Genomic DNA, 19,505 nt, shown 5'->3' on the forward strand with positions numbered 1-19,505 from the left:
ACGTCTAAACAACGAATAATCTTTTTAAGCAACAGTGAAAATTCGACTAGCAATTTTTCTGTGCATCACTTCTTAATTTAACCAGGGAAAAAGCTTTTTGACAACATCATCTCAAAGTCAAATATTAGAGGGCTTTTGAAATTGCTTATTAAAAAAACTTATTGATTTATTCCGGTATGGTACCGATAATAAGTACTTTGAGTGTTTGGATAAACAACTTATACTGGTGTCAAACCGGTAATAAGAAGTTTTTGAAGAAGTTAAATTATTCTAACTTATAATAAATTGATAAGAACTTTTGTAGAAAAGCATAAATTGTTTCAAATAAGCAATCCCAAACACCCCTTTAATGGACATTAAATCTTTTGTTGTCGAATTTTTTTCCCATTGCTTTTCCTCCATAAATAGCGTTGCAATGAGCCAACGATCTGCTTTTACGAGGTAGAAAAGCCAAGAAACTACATAAAGACAAGTGTAGATCTACTCGGAATAAGAGCATCTCCAATAGTTATGCTAAAATAGAGAAAAAAGATATTTTGACCCAAAAAAAATTACTCCAACAACTATGTTATCTTGTATGCTAAAATAGAGAAAAAAAGAAGAGGTTGTAAAAATCTCTATATTTGTAATTAGTATTTTAATGCTTCCCTACAGTAAGAGTTATTTGTAATTAATGTTTACTAGAAAGAAATAATATTTTATTAAATGTATTGAATATTTAATAATATAATTAATATTAGAATTGCTAAAACAGAGTAGTTGTTGAAGTTGAAAGTAACTTTTTTTTTAAGATTTTGACTTTTAGTACTCTATTTTAGAGAAAATATAGTATGGTTGTTGAAGATGCTCAGCTTAGGTGCCGTTTACCAAACACTTACCCGGGTAAACGCTTACCAAATCACACTACCGGTAAGTGAGGGCGACGACTCTTACCACGATAAGTGTTTATCGGGTAAATTGTTGCATATGATGTCGTTTTAGTAGACTAAAATCTTATACAGTAAGTAAATAATAGTGTTAAATTTTACCGGTAAACACCTTATTTATAGTAGCCATCATTGTTGGTTCCCCGTTCCAATTTAGACTTGCTGGTTTCGATTTTAAGTCAAGATTAAGAGAGAAGGGTTGCACCATAAAACCAACATAAAAACAAAGCCAAATGAGTTGCTATAATAATGCCCACAATCCCAGGGCTTAGCTTCTATACATATATAGAACCAAGGGTCTCTAGATTAAGCTTTATATCCATGGACTCTAATGAATTATTCTACATCTACTACACAAATTATCTAGTATTTCAAACAATAAAAAAAGTAATGGAACAACAAGCTTTATTTTACCTTATTAAAGTTCTTCGTTGGACTCGAAACTCTCATAAGCAGGAGACTCGTAAATCTCAGCCTCCACAGAGCCTTCGTAAAGTTCTTCGTTAGACTTGAAACTCTCATAAGCAGGAGACTCGTAAATCTCAGCCTCCACAGAGCCTTCCGAGTTGATAGTTTCAGACATGTATGAACCGATATAACCCATGATAGTTTCAAGAAAAGAAGCCCCCCCGGAATCATTTTGTTCTACTACATTTTCGTCTGTTTGACCAAACTGAACCACATTTTCTTCTGGTTGGCCAAATTGAAGCAAGAAATGCACACCGTTGACAATGTCATACACCATTAAGCCAATCCTTCCTCCAATCCAACTGCCGAATTGACTTCCAACCAAATACCCAAATCGGCCAAACCTTTCTTCTCCTAAGTACCCTATGGCGTAGGTTCCAAACAATGTTCCTGTGCCCCTCAAAAACCCTTCTGTGACGGTTCCTCCATAGTAAATGGCTTCAAAGAAATCCCATCCGGAAGAAATAATAGGCCCTACAATACGTTTAGTTTTCCTGGTTGCCAGCTTTGCAGCCTTGGCTCCATCTTTCTGGGCTTTCTGAGCAGCAGCTTTTGCTTCCATGCCTTGTGAAATTGCGTCAGCCAGTGATGTTTCGATTGCTTTATTTCTTGCTACCTCAACATGGACTGTTCTAATGTTGTAGGTATACAATTTCACGCCCTCTTTTACCACGCATGCTAATGTTCCTGAACCCCCATCAAAACAGTTGAAGATCGTAAACTTCCCACTCTGGGATGAAGCTGTTTCTCCAACCATCTCTCTACATTTTTCAGCTAGAAAAAGAAGATTATGAAATTAATCACGAACGAGTTTTCATGATAAAAATCTTGAAATCAATCTGGTAGGATCAAAACGATTGGTTCTTAATTATGGATAACCAAATTAAGAACTAAAGAAAACTGCAGGTGCAAGGTACCAAGTGACCCTAACATCGGATTGCATTAAAGTGAACAATGAAAAAATCAGAAAGGAGCAATCTAGACTTTTTAATCAGAGAACTCGCTCAAAATAAAAATTAATACCTAAAGGCATGTTTAATTTTTATAGGAAAAGACGAGTTCAAAATTCTATGATCCACTTAGGAGCATGCGTACACATGCTTATAAGTTGTGTCCTTGTAAGTTGTAAATCTCTTGGTACATTGAGGCACTTAAGGACCGTTGTGTTATGAACAGTCAATGAAGTTTAAATAAGATTATGGCCATGGTGGATAAGTTCTGCGATTGATATAAGAAGATAAAGTCTTAAATTAGTTACTTGTTATCTTGGCTGCTACTTCCAACAACAATGATCCAATAGTGATATACCATATGGAAATCTCAAGGGTGCCTCAGCGAAAGCAAAGGGGGGAGCTTTTAAGCATACTGCACTTCTTCTTTGTCAATAGATAACCCTTCAAAGCATCCCCCCATACCTTTGAGAGCGTATCCTTATACCATCCTTTGACTTATTCATGGAAACCCTAATGTCACGGAGTTTGAGATGGTAATAAACTAACAAATCAAAACTGAAAGGGTAAAACCAGAGAATGTGAACGATAGAGTTTAAAAGAAAAAAACTAGAACATAATCAGGGTGATAAGCATCAAAGGCGTAAAGCTAGGATATATCATCTCATATAAGGTACTGTTGCATCATAAAAGCAAGGCCTTGAAGCCATCATTCATGCAAATATGAAAGCATTCAATGATGATATAATTCGAAACTACACACCTTCATATAGATAAAAGAAACGTAACTAGAACTAGGGAGCAAAGAAACCAGTAAAGACTGATATACCCTTTGCTAAAAAGTTTCCTATTGGATGCCTACTTTGACTTTTAATTGTCAAACATTGCTTCTCAAATTCAAAACTATTTTAAATTATCTAACTAATAGCATATTTCTAATGACACTGCATAGTTTAATAATACTAGAAGAGTACTCGCGCAATGCAGCAAGACACATTTCGATTTTAATGTTCTATTTTATTATTTGTCTCTGTTTATGTTATAATACGATTTTATGTGTTTTTAAGAAAGCAATAATGATTTTATTTTTGAATAAAATATAAATTTGAAAATATCATAAAAGTTCGAAAAAAAATATATCAATGTTAATATCAAATCAACTATTTAAAAGTTCTCATTTTTATGTAATTTCTTTAATTTATTTTTTTATTATAATTTAATTTAAGTTTAATAACGAAATAATTTATTTTTGGTTTAATAATATAACATTTTATAAGGATAATAATTAAGTATTATGTTAGATTTCAATGATTATCCTAATTATATTTTAGATTTTTTATATTTAAATGAGATGTTTATCCTGCATTTGATTATGTTTATCTGCAGTTAGTTACACGAATTCAGATATACAACTTCAATAAGTTGTACTTACGGACAATCTACTTGTAATCTTGTGTTTTAAATAATATGCATTAATAAACAGTATTTTACGTATAAAAAGTGGTTTTTAAGAGTTTTTGTCAAATGCTTTATAATATAGTATAGATAATAATTTTCAGTAACTAAATAACTTCATAACAAGTTTGAAGTCACACAGTAATTTCTTACACCTCCACCATCAAAACTCAAAGTGGGCACTTGAAATGAGACGAAGGGACTAATAAATTACTAAGGGGGTGTTTGGGATTGCTTACAAAAGCTGTTTTTTAACTTATTTCAGTCTGGCACCGGTGATAAGCTGTTTTCTGGTGTTTGGATAAGGAAAAAAAACTGCTTATACCGGTGCCAAACCGGTAATAAGCTGTTTTTGATAAGTTAATCCTTCCTGACTTATGAAAAACTGCTTATTACTAGTTTACAATTTTAATCCTGTTTTATTTAACTCCGGTTTGATACCATATAAGTTAATAAGCACTTTTATAAAAAAAACATAAGTTGTTTTAAATAAGCAATCCCAAACACCCCCTAAAATAAAGAACACCTCTTGATACTTGATCAACCACATAGAAACAATAATTACAAAAATAGTTAGCCAATCAAACACAAAATGAGATCCAAATAAGATATCAAGAAATCCCCTAGCTCATAATATACTCATCAACTGTAGCATCGAAATGTTGCGATGCTTTAGAATCGCAGTTCAAGTGATTAGACGATTTTATATATTGATATGACTCTCTCCAATGGGTTACCTATCGGAAGTGTCAATTATATGGCAAGAAACATCGAATTTAAGTAACAACTTGTAGGCATAGCAATATACCCACCCACCTAGGATGATGAAATTTCCAATTTCAGTTGGAATGGAATGTTGAGGGGTAGAAGTCAATGTAGGGAGCGAAGGGTAGCTCCAAAAGGATAGGTCTATGATTCAAAAGAAGGGTGAGACCGAGGATGATGTTATTCACCGCATAGCATAAAGGGAATATGGTTAAACTGCCATGAAGTGTTGTAGTGTTGTGCGACAAGAAGATCCCACTAAAGCTGAAGGAAAAATTCTACAGGGTAGCCATCAGACCAACATAGTTGTATGGCACAAAGTCTTGGGGGATAAGGCGCTTGAGAGGAAGTTAAGAAGCGGCTGAAATGAGGATACTCAGATGGACCAGTGACAAACAATGTAAGACAGGGAATCTAACAAGGTCTTTCAAGCATAGTTGGGAGTAGTGCCTACTACAGATAAATTGAGAGGGAAGAGTGTAATGGTTTCAGGACATTTGTAACAGAGTGTTGGCGGTACCAATGAGGGGTAGAGATCGTCAGGGTCAAGAGTGTGAGGAGGAGGGGCGCGCCAAGGAGGAAGCGGGACGAGCAACTGAGACAGGACATGGCTGCTTGCCTGCTTTAGACATTTCGAACTACATGACCTCAAAGAGAAGTTTGTGGAGATGCAAGACTAAGGTAACGTATTGTGTGTAAAGACTTGTGAATAATGGGGCTGGGGAGGGGTGGAGAAGTAGTGGTTGGGTGGGTCCGGGGAGGGTTTGAGAGTCGTTAGCTAGGTGCCAATGCCCTAGGATGGAGAGAGGTAGAGAGTCAAGCGTTTCTTCGCCCTTAGTCTAGCGGTGTGGAATCTTCTTGTGGGTCTGCATTGTCCCTTGTGCTTTATTATTCTTTCATATTACTCTTTCTACGTCTATGCTAACCTGCGTTTCTATCATGTATTTTTTTTCTTTCTCTCTTCTTATCAAACTTTCGGAACCATTTTGGTCGCAAAAACTTTTTCTCAAAACCTTTTTACAAGTTGGGGGTGTTAAAGGGAACAAGCTCTCTACCCCTCAGAACAGAGGTAAGGTCTATGTACATCCTACCCTCCTCAGACCCTACTATGTGCGGGATTTGTTGGGTCCGTTTGGTTTTGGATTGGTTTGGTTTAATTTTTATATTAGTATACTCCATGTCCAATTCTAATCATACACTAGATGCATTCAAATAACAAGCCTACAGAAAAAGGTAAAGTGTGATCTCATAGAGAGATGATTGAACTAGTAGCTCAACTAACAAAGCTGATCAAACTAGAAGCCACTAGAGCTCATTGATGAAGATCATAAACATTTTCACTAATGGCTTCAGTTTACAGAAATGTAACAAATGTGCACAGCTATGATTTATGTTCACTGTAGATAACAAACCAGGTTCATTCTAGAAGAGAAGTGCAAAAAATGTTATATACAGTGTTGCAAGAGAATAGACAAACAGCAACCTTGCACGCTAACCATAAAGGACAATGAGGATAAGGAAGTGAAAATCTAAAAGAAAATCTTTGGTTGCAGAGGAATAAAGAACAAAAGGAAGTGTCACTCTTTACCCTCTCATATCCAGGAGAGACTTCCGGTTCTTGATCCAGTATAGTAAGGTTCATGTAAAAACCATGGAAAACAGACACTCAATCTTATTTATTGAATTCCTTCCAGAATATTTAAATAAATAAAAGAAGAGTCCAGAATAAAAGGAAGATATAGCTTCTAAACAGATGAGAATTAATTACAGTTACAAAGAAGGGAATCGCTAGAAGATTATGATACAAATAATTCAGACAAAAACAACTAAAAGAAGAAGCATCAAATCCATGTCTTACAAAGTATAAGGCTTGAATTTCCATTATAGGTGTGAGCTCTAATCTTGCAACTGGATCATAGAGCTTATACAATTGGTAACAAAGATACCATATTCTATATAATTTTACAAGTTGAAATGAACTAGGATGACCTGAATGGTGGAATGAAACCATTATATAAACTCTCGACTTGCTTTATTAGAATTTGGTTTCTGTTTACACAATACGTTCCCTACTTAATTTAGTTCAAGATGTATTGTTTTGATGTTCTTATTTTCCTGCTCTTCACTAAGATGAAGAATCCAGAACAAGATAATGCAAATAACTACTAGAAATTGAAAAGAGTAGAAGAAAATCGTATAGGTAATTACCTGCGAAACTGAGAACAATAAGGCCAACAACAAACCCAAAGAACTGGAGTCTCTTCTTCTGGAAATCCATAACACACCACTCAGATGATAACCCTAAAAACCCAACCGAGTATGGATCGTCTATAAGATCAGTGAATCAGGAGTCTGAAGCAAAGTATCGATTCGTCAATCGCCACCACGTCAGGATCTCAAATTGCTGTCTATTTCAGTATGTCTGTTTTCGGAAGGAAGACCCAAAGACAAGTATCGGTTAAAAAAAAATTGCAAAATAAACCTAAACTATTTTTTTACAAAAACCTATTTAATTGTTTTATTTTAGATGATTAAATTTCTTATTATTTATTTTTAAATAATAAATTATTGAATTTCTAGAAATTCAATAATTTAATCTAAATTATATTAGCTTTATAATTATTTTTTAAGAAATTATATTAGCTGTTCTGGTTTTATATAATGTGTGGATTGTATTTTTTTAACAATTATGGCATCTTCCGTCTTTAGTCACACAGGATGGGGGTGTTACAAAGACGGTCTCTTGATCGTATTTAACTTTTTCTTTGAAGAATTGCTAAGTGCATATTCTTTTACATCGATGTCTTAACCTCTGAATAATTTCCTGATTTGATAAAGTATCATCTTCTCTTACTTTTTCAGTTATTAGTAAATTTGTCGACTGATTAGATTGTTTAGGATCACAGATCATACTTTATTAACTTCATCAACTAATCTGTAATTCTTTGTATTAATAAAAGATATAAAATTAAAAGTTGAAAATTTGTAATTATGGTTGAAGTTCGATCATCATTGCAGTATTGAAAGCTGAGTCTTTGACGAATGCTTCTTGTCTCGAACATCTCCAAGAGTTGACGGCAATAAACACATAAACCCTGCAAAGGGTTCTTACTCACATCCAGGGGGAAGAAGCCTCCACTTTTACAACTCAAGAAGATCATACTGCGCTCGTCCCTCTGAGCGTCTCTGCCGATTACATCACCCAAACAGAGATGTGAGCTCTGGGTGAGCGTCTACTTCAATAGGTGGCTGATTTCACCTCTGATTTCAAAAATACGACAAAACAAGCAGCTGCACAAATACGACGCTCGCTGGCCTCTTTTAAATTCAGAGCAGGCATTGAGATCAACAAAGCCACCCAAGCAGTGGTAGACATTGTGGAGCTAATTGACGCCAAAGTAAAAGTCATGGCTCCACGGAAGTCCAGAAGCCAAATCACAAGCCTGTCAAGATCCCCTCTACTTGTGGCGAGTCATCGAAGAAGAGAAGGCTTGACGATAATGAGGACCCATATCAGTTTGGTCCTCAAAATTGTCAAGAGGGGGAGAAACAGCAATCTGAAGCACAAACTGTCGCCCCTTCTGCTGCCCCTTCTGCCTCTACTTAACAACCTCAAGCCCCATCGCCAATTAGTCAACAAACCATCACAAGAGATGAACCAATGGCAGCTGAACCAGAAGTAGCTGCGCAGGCAGAGCCAACACTTGATGGAGATGACGCAATCAAACTCTTGTCAATTTATGCCTCTTCATCATGTGCTTCTAAATCAACATCCTCCGACTACTTCATGGAGATGGCCCAGCCTGCATGGACGAATGAATAATAGGTGGTAATGGTCAATGTCATAAAGCCAGAGGAGGCTAAACGTAAAGCAAATAGAGCTCCTCCAATGGCCTAACTATTGTCACACCTCCACCACATCGACAGACGCATAGAGCAAAGGTCTTTGTCCAAGGGACCAGAGTTGTCACGCCTTCCCTAAGAACAGGAGGTTTAGTCAGAGAAAGCCATCAAGAGGCAAGTAGCAACAGGCCTCGGAGCTCCAAACCATCTTATGATCTCGTTCAAGAGATCAAAGATCAAATGGATGCAATGATGAGACCCATACCAAAAGAAAAGCCTATAAAAGACACGATTTATAGCGAATAAATCTTTCAATACCTGTATAATCATAGGAATGAGGTACCGACGCAGAAGATCAACCTCCATCCAATGATACAGGAGAACATTAGGCAGAGGTTTCTCCGTCAATATAAGCAGCCCATCACCAGAGTTTATTACGTGGATGGAATCAAGCAAGTGCTCGACATCATAAAGAGAACCCATGCCCACAATCATATTATCTTCCATGAATATACAGTGGAACGATCTTATAAGCAGATATGCGTCTTTACAGAATGTGATCTAATAAATCTTAACCCCTGGGATCTTCTTGGCCTGTATTTCTTCACCGATCATAAGAAAAATAAATGCATGAAGTAGGTTATAGCAAACTCTGCCATCAGGCAGACGATGACTGACCTTCTGGACTTCCAGAGCAAGTTCGACTTTCAGATAGCTCTAGAAATGGGGATTGATTAGTTGAGTGTCACTGCACCTAATAAAGAATTTGAAGGCATCAAGCACATCTCTTCCTGTACGGTGTTGGTAGAACCAGAACATGGGGTGGTCTTCCAAAATGAGCAAGGCAAGAAAGTGTTCTTTCGAGAAGACCAGCGCTTCAAGTATTCGAACTCCACTTTTTGCGTTACATAAAGAACACCATTTTAAGAAGCATAAATTCTACCCCGGGTGCAATAGAGAGAGCCAACAACCTAGTGCGCTCAATAGATCATGTACTTGAATTTCGTGAACTTCTAAGGAGGTTCATGAAACTTCAACATCTTTATGTCTTTTTCTTGTAAGTACCTTCTATCTTTTTGTTTTTGAACTTCATGTAATTTCTTTTTAAGTACTGTAAACAAATTAGATATTCAATGTAAAAACAGAGGTTCTCTTTGACCTTTTGCTTCGATCATATTTTTCTTTTCATTCAAGTAAGAGTCCTCTTATTTACATTTAGGGGGAGATTGTTAGAACCTCACTTGTAAAAGTGTAAGTAATAAGTCTCTTACTCTAGTCATTTAGGACTTAGAGGTTGTTTATGCTTCTGACCACCTCTTACCGATAGGATGTTCTTACCCAAGTAAGAGGTGGGTTGTTTACCAAATGAAAAAAACAGCTCTGACTATTTACCATGCTCTGACCGTGCTCTGTCCAGAGACAAAGTTAGAAAGGTGTCTTGCTAGAGACAGAGATGAAGTTTCCCATGTTTAACCTTACAATCACCAATCGGACACCAATATATAAGAATCTCCATTAAAAAAAGGGAGCAGCTACAATAATCCAACCTTATCCTTATTATCTATCTCCATCATCCACCTCTTCCTTTCTTCTTTCATTTCCAAAAAACCCACTTATCTCATAGGGTTTATCCCGGATTTAGGGTTTTCTCCACCTCATAGATGAATCCACCTCGAACACTATACTTATTGAACGCACCTCAAAGATCAAAACAATTTAGACATGAGAAATAGATGAAGGATTTTTGAGATCTTTAGGAAGAGAGTCGAAAATTATATGGTTTTTTGAAAAATGAGACGTTTTGACTATTTGGAGAAGAAGGTATTGATAATGCCAACTGGGATGCAAAGGGTATCACATGTCAACTGATGGTGACAGATTTGGGATACGTGTTGTCCTTTTATTAGATAAAAATTGGTTTGAATGCTTAAATTTATTATTTGGTTCAAGTGATCAAAATTGTATTATGTTACGTTATGTTCCGTAATACGAGTTCAAAAGCATAAAGGAATTTGATAATATAATCATAACGTTTGATAAATAATAATTTGTAGTGGCATATAATATAAAACACTGGAAACTAATAATTTTCACATATGAAAATGATATGTCAAAAACATAAAATGTGACTAGTAATTGAATTTTCCCATATAATTAGTAGGTCAGGATTTTTGAATTTTACAATTTATAAAAGCATTTATGAAATTGTTTTATTTGATTTTGATCGACTAAATTTATTAAGATAATAACGATAAATAATAATAAATAATATTACTAAAAGTAATTCAAAACAATTAGTTACATTTAATAAAAAATAATAATAAAATATGACTAATAATAATTAATAGTTTGATTAAAGAAATAAAAGGTATTAACAATATTTAATTAGAAAATAATAAACAAAATGTAACTGATAATAATTTAAAAAAATTTAATATTCAGCATTTATCTATTAATTAATATTTAATTATTAATTTATAGATGTTAATATTAATTATTTAATTATTGCAATACTACTCCAGATATAAGGGTATGATGGACAACTTTTACCAGTCGGCACATGAAATAAAGCATTTTGGTAAACAACAATTCCAATCAGCACTTACCTCATTCAGACCTCTTACCTCAATAAGAACTCTTACTCAAATCAGCATTTAATAAAAAAACTTTGGTAAACAGTCCCTTAGTCGATTGAAGCAGTCTGGACCAAGAGCTCTTATGCGGAAGATATTAAGAGACAGAGCTCTTACTCAAAGAGCTAAGTGTCCCACATATAGAGCTCGTGCTCAACCCAGAGGAAAATCAATATTTAAGTGTCGAAAATCATAAGTATTTGATGCAGAGCTACATTCAAGACACATAGCCTCTAAGTCTCCTGCTCCCATGGTTTGCGCACAAGTTGTTTAGACTTATTTCCAAAACTCCTAATAGAATCTGCCACGTACACTCAAGTCGTTCCACTTTCCAAGGAACGTGAATGTTGAGGACGTTGAACAAGAAGTCAGAGTTTGAAGCCTAGAATTTAGGAGATTCTGTTTAGCATGGTCGTATTAAAGGAGGCATCCTTCTCAAGTTAAAATTACCTGATAGATTGCCAAATTTGACTACGCTCCATTATAGAGAATTCTTGTGAGAGTACTGTTAAATTGAGAGTTTAGTGCTTTATTTGAAATTTAAATAAAGCATCCGACTTGTTCAAGATTATTTCTCATTCTTATTGTTTTCTTGAATAATTCTGTTAACTGTCATCAACTACACAGTTCTTGCTTCCATTCACTCTAATTTTACTATGTTTTGATACTTAAGAGGAATCTGGGTTCCTACAGAGTACTTGCAAGGAAATGAAGAACACTAAAGTTATTTTTTTCACATAAAGGAGAGTAGTAGAAGAGAGTTGATTGCCTTGAGAATACACTTAGAAATGCTTTTAGGGAAGCATGGTTTGCATGGGAGATGCACTCTGCTTTTTATACTATCTTCATGCATTAAATGCATGAGGACACTTGTCACCTTAGGATAAAGAAGGCAGTGGTTGACTTGACCATAGTTGATATATCTTTTTTATCATACATTGTGCGCACACAACACTATTCATGCAAAGACAAACATACTGATAATGAATATCTTTATCAGGTACATGTTTTTAGAGATATAGTCAGTCTGTAAGAAGATATTCTTTGAATGGATTAGTAGCTTCAAACAACTACTTACAAATCTCGGTGTACGAATGTCTTTCTTCAATTGGCTAGTACTTTCAAAACATCTTCAATCTTCAAATCATTTACTTTGGAGTCTTGGTGTGTAATTTAGACAGTTGACCCGCAGTACACATGGGTGACCTTCTGTCTTCACATCGGCTAGCCTTCGAATTTGCCAATGGCTTTAAATATGTATCAAGAAACCAATAACTACTAAGCGTTGATAGGATAGAGGAACATACCAGTGGGTCATCACCAAATCAATAGGTGACTCAGCAGATAACTTGTCATTTCAATATAACTTTCTAGATTTACTTTTTTGCAAATTCTTTGTATAACTGTTTGAACCACTAGATCTTAAGTCTAACGCTTCTTCTAGTCAATATGTCTACCATGTCCTAGTAGTGGCAGACCTAAAGGTCAGTAAGTTTGGCTTTGGGTTCCCTTTAACAACATGGGATGAGTTAATATTTGTTGTGATAAGGTCATTCTTTTGAAGATGGCATACTTTGGTGTTTTAGAAACTCCTAGCTTAAATTTAGTTCTATTTAGAATTAAATAAAAGTCATAATACTCTGATATTTTGTTGAGCCTTAGAGAGTAGATGATGTACAAACAGTTTGCATCACTTGGAGATATTTCAAGTTTGAAGAGATTTTGGTCATCACTTGGTGTATCTACTGATGACTACACTTCTGAAAGTTATTGACGCTGTACAAAAACCGACATGAAGAAGATTTGAACTCACCATCAGTTGAAGACACTATACCTGCTGATAAGTTCTCAAAAGAAGAAAAGCGAATAAGAGTTGAACCAATGACGAAGATATAAGTGGGGAGCTTAGTCATTGATCTACACCAAGCTTTAGTTGGTCTGGAGATTTGCCACTCCATTGATAGACATGCAGTAGGTTCAATTAGTCTCCTTTATTACCAATAGACTGTTAACTAAAGTTTATTTTGCCATTTTCTGATGAGATAAAAAAAAAAGACAAAAGGAACATTGCAACTTTTCCCGCTCCCCAATCTTTTAAGGTTTACACGTAAGCCCGAAATGTCAGATTTATGTGTTGCTTTTCTGGTGCATTAATATTTTCTCAGATTTTATCCTCTTCCTCTTAGTCATTCGTGTATAAATAGAAATCAAGGGTGAAGAACTCAATTGCACATTTCTACGACATCAAGAAGCTTACTTCTCCAAGTAATTTTAAGTCTTGAGTCATCAGTTGGTAAATCTATCCTAACTTAGTTCATAAGTCTTCAAATAAGATCATTCTTAACTTCATCAGTGACAGTAGCGAGTGACAAGGAATGAATTGTCTATCAACTTGTAAGTTGTTACATTACTACTGTCAGTTGCTACTTAATTTGTTTCGCAACAACTTATGTAATGTAAAGATTTAAAGTTTGTAATAAACATTAAAACTTCGAAAACACTGTATTCACCCCTCTACATGTGGTTGTCATATTGTTATCCTTTTGACACCAACATGTTTATCTTGATCTTCATTATTTTTGTAAACACGTACTCCTTGCAAGTAAAATTCATATTTTGACTGATTTCTGTTTCTTTTACTGTTCAAATTCATTGCTACTTTCAAATTTTTAGGAATGTTCCATAATTTTATGTTTTCCATGTTTCTAGGGGTTTTTACTACTATCTAATAGTCGATCAAATTCTTGATTCTTGGTAATTTGTGATTATTAATTATGATATCAGTTGACACATGTGTAATACATTTTTTAGGTTTTGTGGGTTTGTTTGGTATGATTTTCTAGTGTCGTGGAAATGCAATCAAACTCATTTAGATTTCATTTGATAAATTAGGAGGCGTTAATTGGGGTTTTTCCTATTATCCTGTATTTCTATTTTCATTTTCATTTTCATTCTTATTTGTTAAAAGTTAAAATAAACCAAACGCCCTCTTAGGTTGCAAAACAAGTTTTTAGCTAATGGGTCGTTTACCTAAACACTTACCCGGTAAGCACTTACCTATAAACTTCAACACTATCGCTTACTTACTGAGTAAGATTTTATTCACTAAAATGCATCGTATGCAACAATTTAGCCCGGTAAGCGATAACCATGGTAAGAGTCCTCGTCCTCACTTACCGGGTAAGACTCTCGATTCTTGCCTTAGCTTTTACCGGGTAAGATTTTTAGTTCTTGTCATATTCATCTGGTAAAGTAAAGTGACTTGATAAGCACTTACCCGAGTAAGCGTTTGGAAAATGACACCTAAATTAGAAAAATATTAATTTTGTGTACACATATCATAATGCTTTCTATTATGTATACTGGGGGTGCTCATGAGTTAGGTTTATCGAGTTGAAGACATTTGAATAACCCAACCCAATGTTTACGGTTTGAAAAATCTTAACCAACCCAACCCAAATCAAAGTGCAACCCAAACTCAACCCAAACCGTACGGGTTGGTCGGGTTAGTCAGGTTGATATTTTGTTACATTAAAATATTCTTCTGACCGTGAATATGTTATTTCTTTACCAATAATTTTATTTTCTTCATCAATTATTTGATACAACTTATCCATACTTATTACATATATCATATTCAATTAATTTTATCAATTTACATATATATGTTCACAGTTACCGAACATATATACGGATGAGTTATATAGAGATGTGAATAAATTGAAAATATGTGTATATGAAGAACGTACATAATAGTGTAATTGTCTAATGTATATATTAATAGAAATTCAACAATTATATTAAATACAAGAAATAAAAGAATATCAAGTTCATCGGATTGAATTGAGTTCAAATAATAGTAACAAAATAATATATATATATTTTAAAATCACGGTCTTCAAAAAGCTCCAAACCGTTAATCGTAATTTAAATCCTAGGGTAGGGTGTGCAAATAGGGTTGGCCAAAAACCTGTATAATTTATCTCAATTAATTATTTCTTTTTCATTTTTAAAATTATTATTTTTCATTTTTTAAATTAATTTTTAATTTTTTTATTATTATTTGTCACAAGTATGGCAGTTTGGTAACGGAGACGTGGAAGGAGGGGTTTATGGAGGGGTTTTAGTCAAATGTTAAATATTATGGTTTCTTGTTCTTCAAGCTCGTCAATGGCGGCCCTTTCACACTCCTCCCTTTTCCATTAATCTGAAAAAAGGAACACTTGGGGAAAGCGATACAGTCATCTTTACCCCCATTCCGATTGCTTCATAGTTGCTTCGCTTCACAGAAGCCTTCCTCCATGTTGAAGGCTTTAAGGTCTTCTTCCTCCTTACAACAAGCTCGTTTTACCACAGGGGCGTCGTATTTACAGTCTAATTCACGCCATGCGACTAAATTGAGTTCTCCATTTCATGGAGTGTTGCGTTCTGTTCTAAGGGATAAAAACCCTAAATTGTTTCAAAGAGTTTTTTTCTGTTCGGATTCGGGTGATGGATCTGGGTCCGGGCCAGAGTCCGTCGTTGAAGAAGTTGAGTCGAAATCTGCAGCGGCGATTGTTCCTACAGCTATCAAAAAGCCGGATGATTTTCTCACGGTTATCCTCTTATTTACTTCTTCATGTAGATTTCGTGTTTATACGATGAATCCTATTTCCATTGCAAAATTGGAGAAATGTTTCGACTTGAGAAGTTCAATTGCATAATCTCAATTTTGGCTAAGAGTTTGGAGTCAGAAAAAAAATGTCAATTTGCCAAAAGAAAAATGCCATCCCCTTTTTCCACCACCATCATCAAAAAAATGTCCACCTTGAGAATCTAACATTAATAAAAATATAACGTTTCTAAGTCATCCTTGATTGTCCAAAAAGCGGTGCTTGAGTTTGTTCTAGATTTTGAAGTGGCCCTTTTTGTGGGGAGTGGAAGGCATTACCAATAGATTTTCAAAATTATTTTCCACAGTCAATGTATCTCTGATTTGCAATTGTTTTTGTTTATATCACAGTGTTTGATTGCTCTGAAGTTGTGATTGTCAGCAACTTCTGCTCATCTTTATAAAAAGTTTGAAACTTGAAAAAATTCTATCAATTTTGCGCCCTAAATGGTAACCTCTATATGATATGTGATATACCTAGACGTCATAAATAGGAATTTCAGTTTCACAAAAATGAGTGCTCTTTTATTTTTCTATTTGCAGGTAATAGCATTGCCATTGCCACATAGACCATTGTTTCCAGGATTTTATATGCCAATATATGTCAAGGTACAGAATCTTTCTTCTGTATGTAATGGTGATTGGATACAGCTACCACAGTAGTTTTTTGTTTTCGTTTAAGAACTTATAGTGTCTAAATACTTACTTTGACCACTATATATATTCTATCAGTGAACCATGGATCTGCCCTTTATAAGAAAGAAAGCTGAAGGGCAAAGAAATACATGCTGTTTGCATAATATCTCTAGAAAGCTTTGTGAGGCTTCACTACTTGTGCCGTTATCTTAGTTGAGAAGGCAAGTGGTAGGTTTGTCTGAATCAAGACTAATACCGAGTGTGATGATATGATTTTCTGTGGTCATGCTATCAAACAAGTTTTTTTTGCATGAGATATCTTCCCAGCATGTTTCTCTGTCAGTTGATTAGACTATAGTTTCATCATTTGTGAGTAGAACTTCTCATATAATGCATCATATAGTAAGGGATGCTACTCTTAATGGAATTCCTGGTTAGAAAAATCATGCAAGACAGACCATGTTTTCTTGTATGTAGTTAGTGTTTTCTAGAACTAAAATTCTGCTTATAGTAGTTCCATCTTTTCCTGCAAAAGGGCTATGATGCCACCCTCGGGAAAAGTTCCATCTTTTCTTCTTCCTTTTCTTTGACAGTGATTTATATTCTTCAATGTTTTCTGCTAACTTCATAAATAAGCAGTGAATAGTTTGTTTATGAATATATGCTTTTTCAGGATCCTAAACTACTAGCAGCATTGGTAGAAAGTCGAAAACGACAGGCTCCTTATGCTGGTGCTTTCCTTGTAAAAGATGACCCAGGATCTGAGGCCGCAGGTTCGGATACAGAGAAAAACATATATGAGCTCAAGGGCAAAGAGCTGCTTAATCGTCTCCATGAAGTTGGTACACTGGCTCAGGTATTTGTTGTGATGCAACTGTTATTAATTAATCGTGGTAATCCTGTTGAGCTTCTATATATGCTGTACTACTGTGATCAACTTTTGATCCTTTTAAGTAGATTACGAGTATCCAAGGAGACCAGGTGGTTCTTATTGGTCATAGGCGGCTACGGATAACAGAAATGGTGAGTGGAGGCTTCATTTCGATTTGTCTGCCAGTTAATTGCGTACTAGCACTCTATGTGAAGCTATATTTTACCTCATTTTGATTATTTATTTTTCTGGACTGGAATTATATTATACAGGTCAGTGAAGATCCCCTTACCGTCCAAGTGGATCATCTCAAGGTATCATCCACTCATATCCTAAAATATTTGGAGATGCAATATATAGGAAATAGGATGGAATCTATTTTCATTAATACCATATTCTTTGATAAAACAGTGCTTGTTTAAGGATTTTCTCTGTATTCCAGGATTCACCGTACAACAAGGATGATGATGTCATAAAGGCAACATCATTTGAGGTCATAACAACCCTAAGAGATGTTCTGAAGACGAGTTCTCTTTGGAGGGATCATGTTCAAACATACAATCAGGTTTAGCTGTTTTTCTCTTTGCCTATAATGAGTGTTTAGCTGGAAGACTGTCATATTTGCATCTGCTTCATAGAATACCTAGCTCATTAAGAATATAACCATATTCTTAAACTAACTTAATTTTGGGTTGAATTGCTTATATTTTTTTGCAGCATATTGGTGATTTTAATTATCCAAGATTAGCAGACTTTGGTGCTGCAATATCTGGTTCGAACAAGTTACAATGCCAGGAAGTGCTCGAAGAGCTAGATGTAAGTCATGTTTAATGTTTCATAAAGGTTTAACTGGTGTATATACCATAGAACTGGATTGTTGTCAGCTGAATCTTAAAGTTCATGTGGAAGATTAAAGTACAATATCTATCTGGGGTTGGGTTAATGAGAGGCCTAGACATTATGCTAGACTACTTTTACTAGTAATATTTAATATTGGTGCATGCACCCTTCCATATTTATCCAATATAACATGGAAAACCCTTATTGCCTATATACAACCATGAATGTCTATAGCAATTTTTATAGGCATTTGCAATAACTAAGGCAAACTTTCATGACATAGTTTATATAAATTCTCTCACATTTTAACTTTATTTTCAATCTAGGTGTACAAACGGTTGAGACTCAGTCTTGAGTTGTTAAAGAAAGAAATGGAGATACATAAGATTCAGGTAAGTCCTGGTAGCACCATATTGCATATTTCTTAATAAGAAATTATTAAGTTCTTGATACCATTTCAACGCTGTTCTCGATTTTCTTTTAGGAATCCATAGCAAAAGCTATTGAAGAGAAAATAAGCACTGAACAGCGCCGTTACTTGTTAAATGAGCAGTATAAGGCTATAAAAAAGGTGGCTTCTGTAACTGATTATTAGTCTCTCCATCATTATTCTTCTTGTAAAATTATTGTTCTCTATTGCTGCAATTTGTGGTAGTGTCATGTTCTTCATTCACAAGTTGACTTGCGTTTTGAGATTAGGTTTTCTTTCAGAAATATAATATGATTAATCTCATCTTGCTACAGGAATTAGGACTCGAGACTGATGATAAAACAGCACTCACTGGTAACTTTCCTGTTTTTGTTTATATGATGTGAATGCATGCAACTCGTAGATACACTATTAACTATTTAGTAGTTGATGGACCTATGCTATTTTATGCTGTTCCATTGGCAATTAAGTGCTAAGCTTCAATATCTTTAGGTACGTGTAGACTGGATTCTGCAATTCTCTGAAGTTGTCCTTGAGATTTGACTGTTATATTCCATGTTCTTTTTCCTTTTAAGAGAATAAAACTACTAGATCAAGGACTTTACTTTATCGACGCCTATGTGAGAAATGGACTGAGCGATGTTTAGATTACCAACTGTGCATTTTCTAGAGGCATGTAGTGATATGAAAACAATGTTATTCCATCAGGCTCTACAAAGGTGCAGTCTGAGCTGATTAATCCTAGCCCGTTATATGGAGCTCATGACTATTTCATGTGTAAATAAAAATGGGAAAAGTACAATAAAAACCAATGGACTTTCTTGTTTGGAATGATTAAGTCCTTGGACTTTTTTTTGGAACAAATAAGTCCTTGGACATTCCAAAACATGTTAAATAAGTCCTTGGACAATTTTTTGGAACAAATAAGTCCTTGGACATTCCAAAACATGTTAAACAAGTCATTGGACAATTTTTTGGAACAAATAAATCCTTGGACATTCCAAAATATGTTAAATAAGTCCTTGGACAATTTTTGG

At 34.9% G+C, this 19,505-nt stretch overlaps 2 protein-coding genes across 3 annotated transcripts in view; one reads left to right on the forward strand and one right to left on the reverse strand.

Annotated features, from left to right (window-relative positions):
- Nucleotides 1-1,115: 1,115 nt before the first annotated feature.
- On the reverse strand, nucleotides 1,116-6,984 carry LOC112517184. Of its 2 annotated transcripts, XM_025124541.1 has the most exons (3): nucleotides 6,773-6,984; nucleotides 1,485-2,168; nucleotides 1,116-1,412 (listed from the first exon to the last, which is right to left on the reverse strand). In XM_025124541.1, the coding sequence occupies exons 1-3, from the start codon at nucleotides 6,840-6,842 to the stop codon at nucleotides 1,345-1,347; spliced, it is 822 nt and encodes a 273-aa protein (XP_024980309.1). In that variant the 5' UTR covers nucleotides 6,843-6,984; the 3' UTR covers nucleotides 1,116-1,344. The 2 variants fall into 2 exon arrangements, with proteins under 2 accessions (XP_024980309.1, XP_024980308.1); XM_025124540.1 differs by having other exon boundaries at nucleotides 1,116-2,168.
- An 8,146-nt stretch (nucleotides 6,985-15,130) lies between these two features.
- Nucleotides 15,131-19,505, forward strand: part of LOC112516489 (lon protease homolog 1, mitochondrial-like) — a 12,999-nt gene continuing 8,624 nt past the window's right edge. Inside the window, exons 1-10 of the mRNA XM_025123553.1 lie at nucleotides 15,131-15,635; nucleotides 16,235-16,300; nucleotides 17,001-17,183; nucleotides 17,285-17,350; nucleotides 17,471-17,512; nucleotides 17,641-17,763; nucleotides 17,916-18,014; nucleotides 18,365-18,430; nucleotides 18,523-18,609; nucleotides 18,783-18,822. Coding sequence (XP_024979321.1) covers nucleotides 15,342-15,635; nucleotides 16,235-16,300; nucleotides 17,001-17,183; nucleotides 17,285-17,350; nucleotides 17,471-17,512; nucleotides 17,641-17,763; nucleotides 17,916-18,014; nucleotides 18,365-18,430; nucleotides 18,523-18,609; nucleotides 18,783-18,822 — 1,066 coding nt within the window. The 5' untranslated portion in view covers nucleotides 15,131-15,341. The remainder of the gene's footprint in view (nucleotides 15,636-16,234; nucleotides 16,301-17,000; nucleotides 17,184-17,284; nucleotides 17,351-17,470; nucleotides 17,513-17,640; nucleotides 17,764-17,915; nucleotides 18,015-18,364; nucleotides 18,431-18,522; nucleotides 18,610-18,782; nucleotides 18,823-19,505) is intronic.

Source organism: Cynara cardunculus (assembly GCF_001531365.2).
Source record: "Cynara cardunculus var. scolymus isolate 2C chromosome LG 8, CcrdV1, whole genome shotgun sequence".
Lineage (NCBI taxonomy): Eukaryota > Viridiplantae > Streptophyta > Magnoliopsida > Asterales > Asteraceae > Cynara > Cynara cardunculus.

Coding starts and splice junctions, on each gene's coding strand:
- LOC112517184 (XM_025124540.1), bottom strand. CDS start 6,842: ATGGATTTCCAGAAGAAGAGACTCCAGTTCTTTGGGTTTGTTGTTGGC. Junction 2,169..6,772: donor TATTGTTCTCAGTTTCGCAG/GTAATTACCTAT, acceptor TTCTTTTTCTAG/CTGAAAAATGTAGAGAGATG.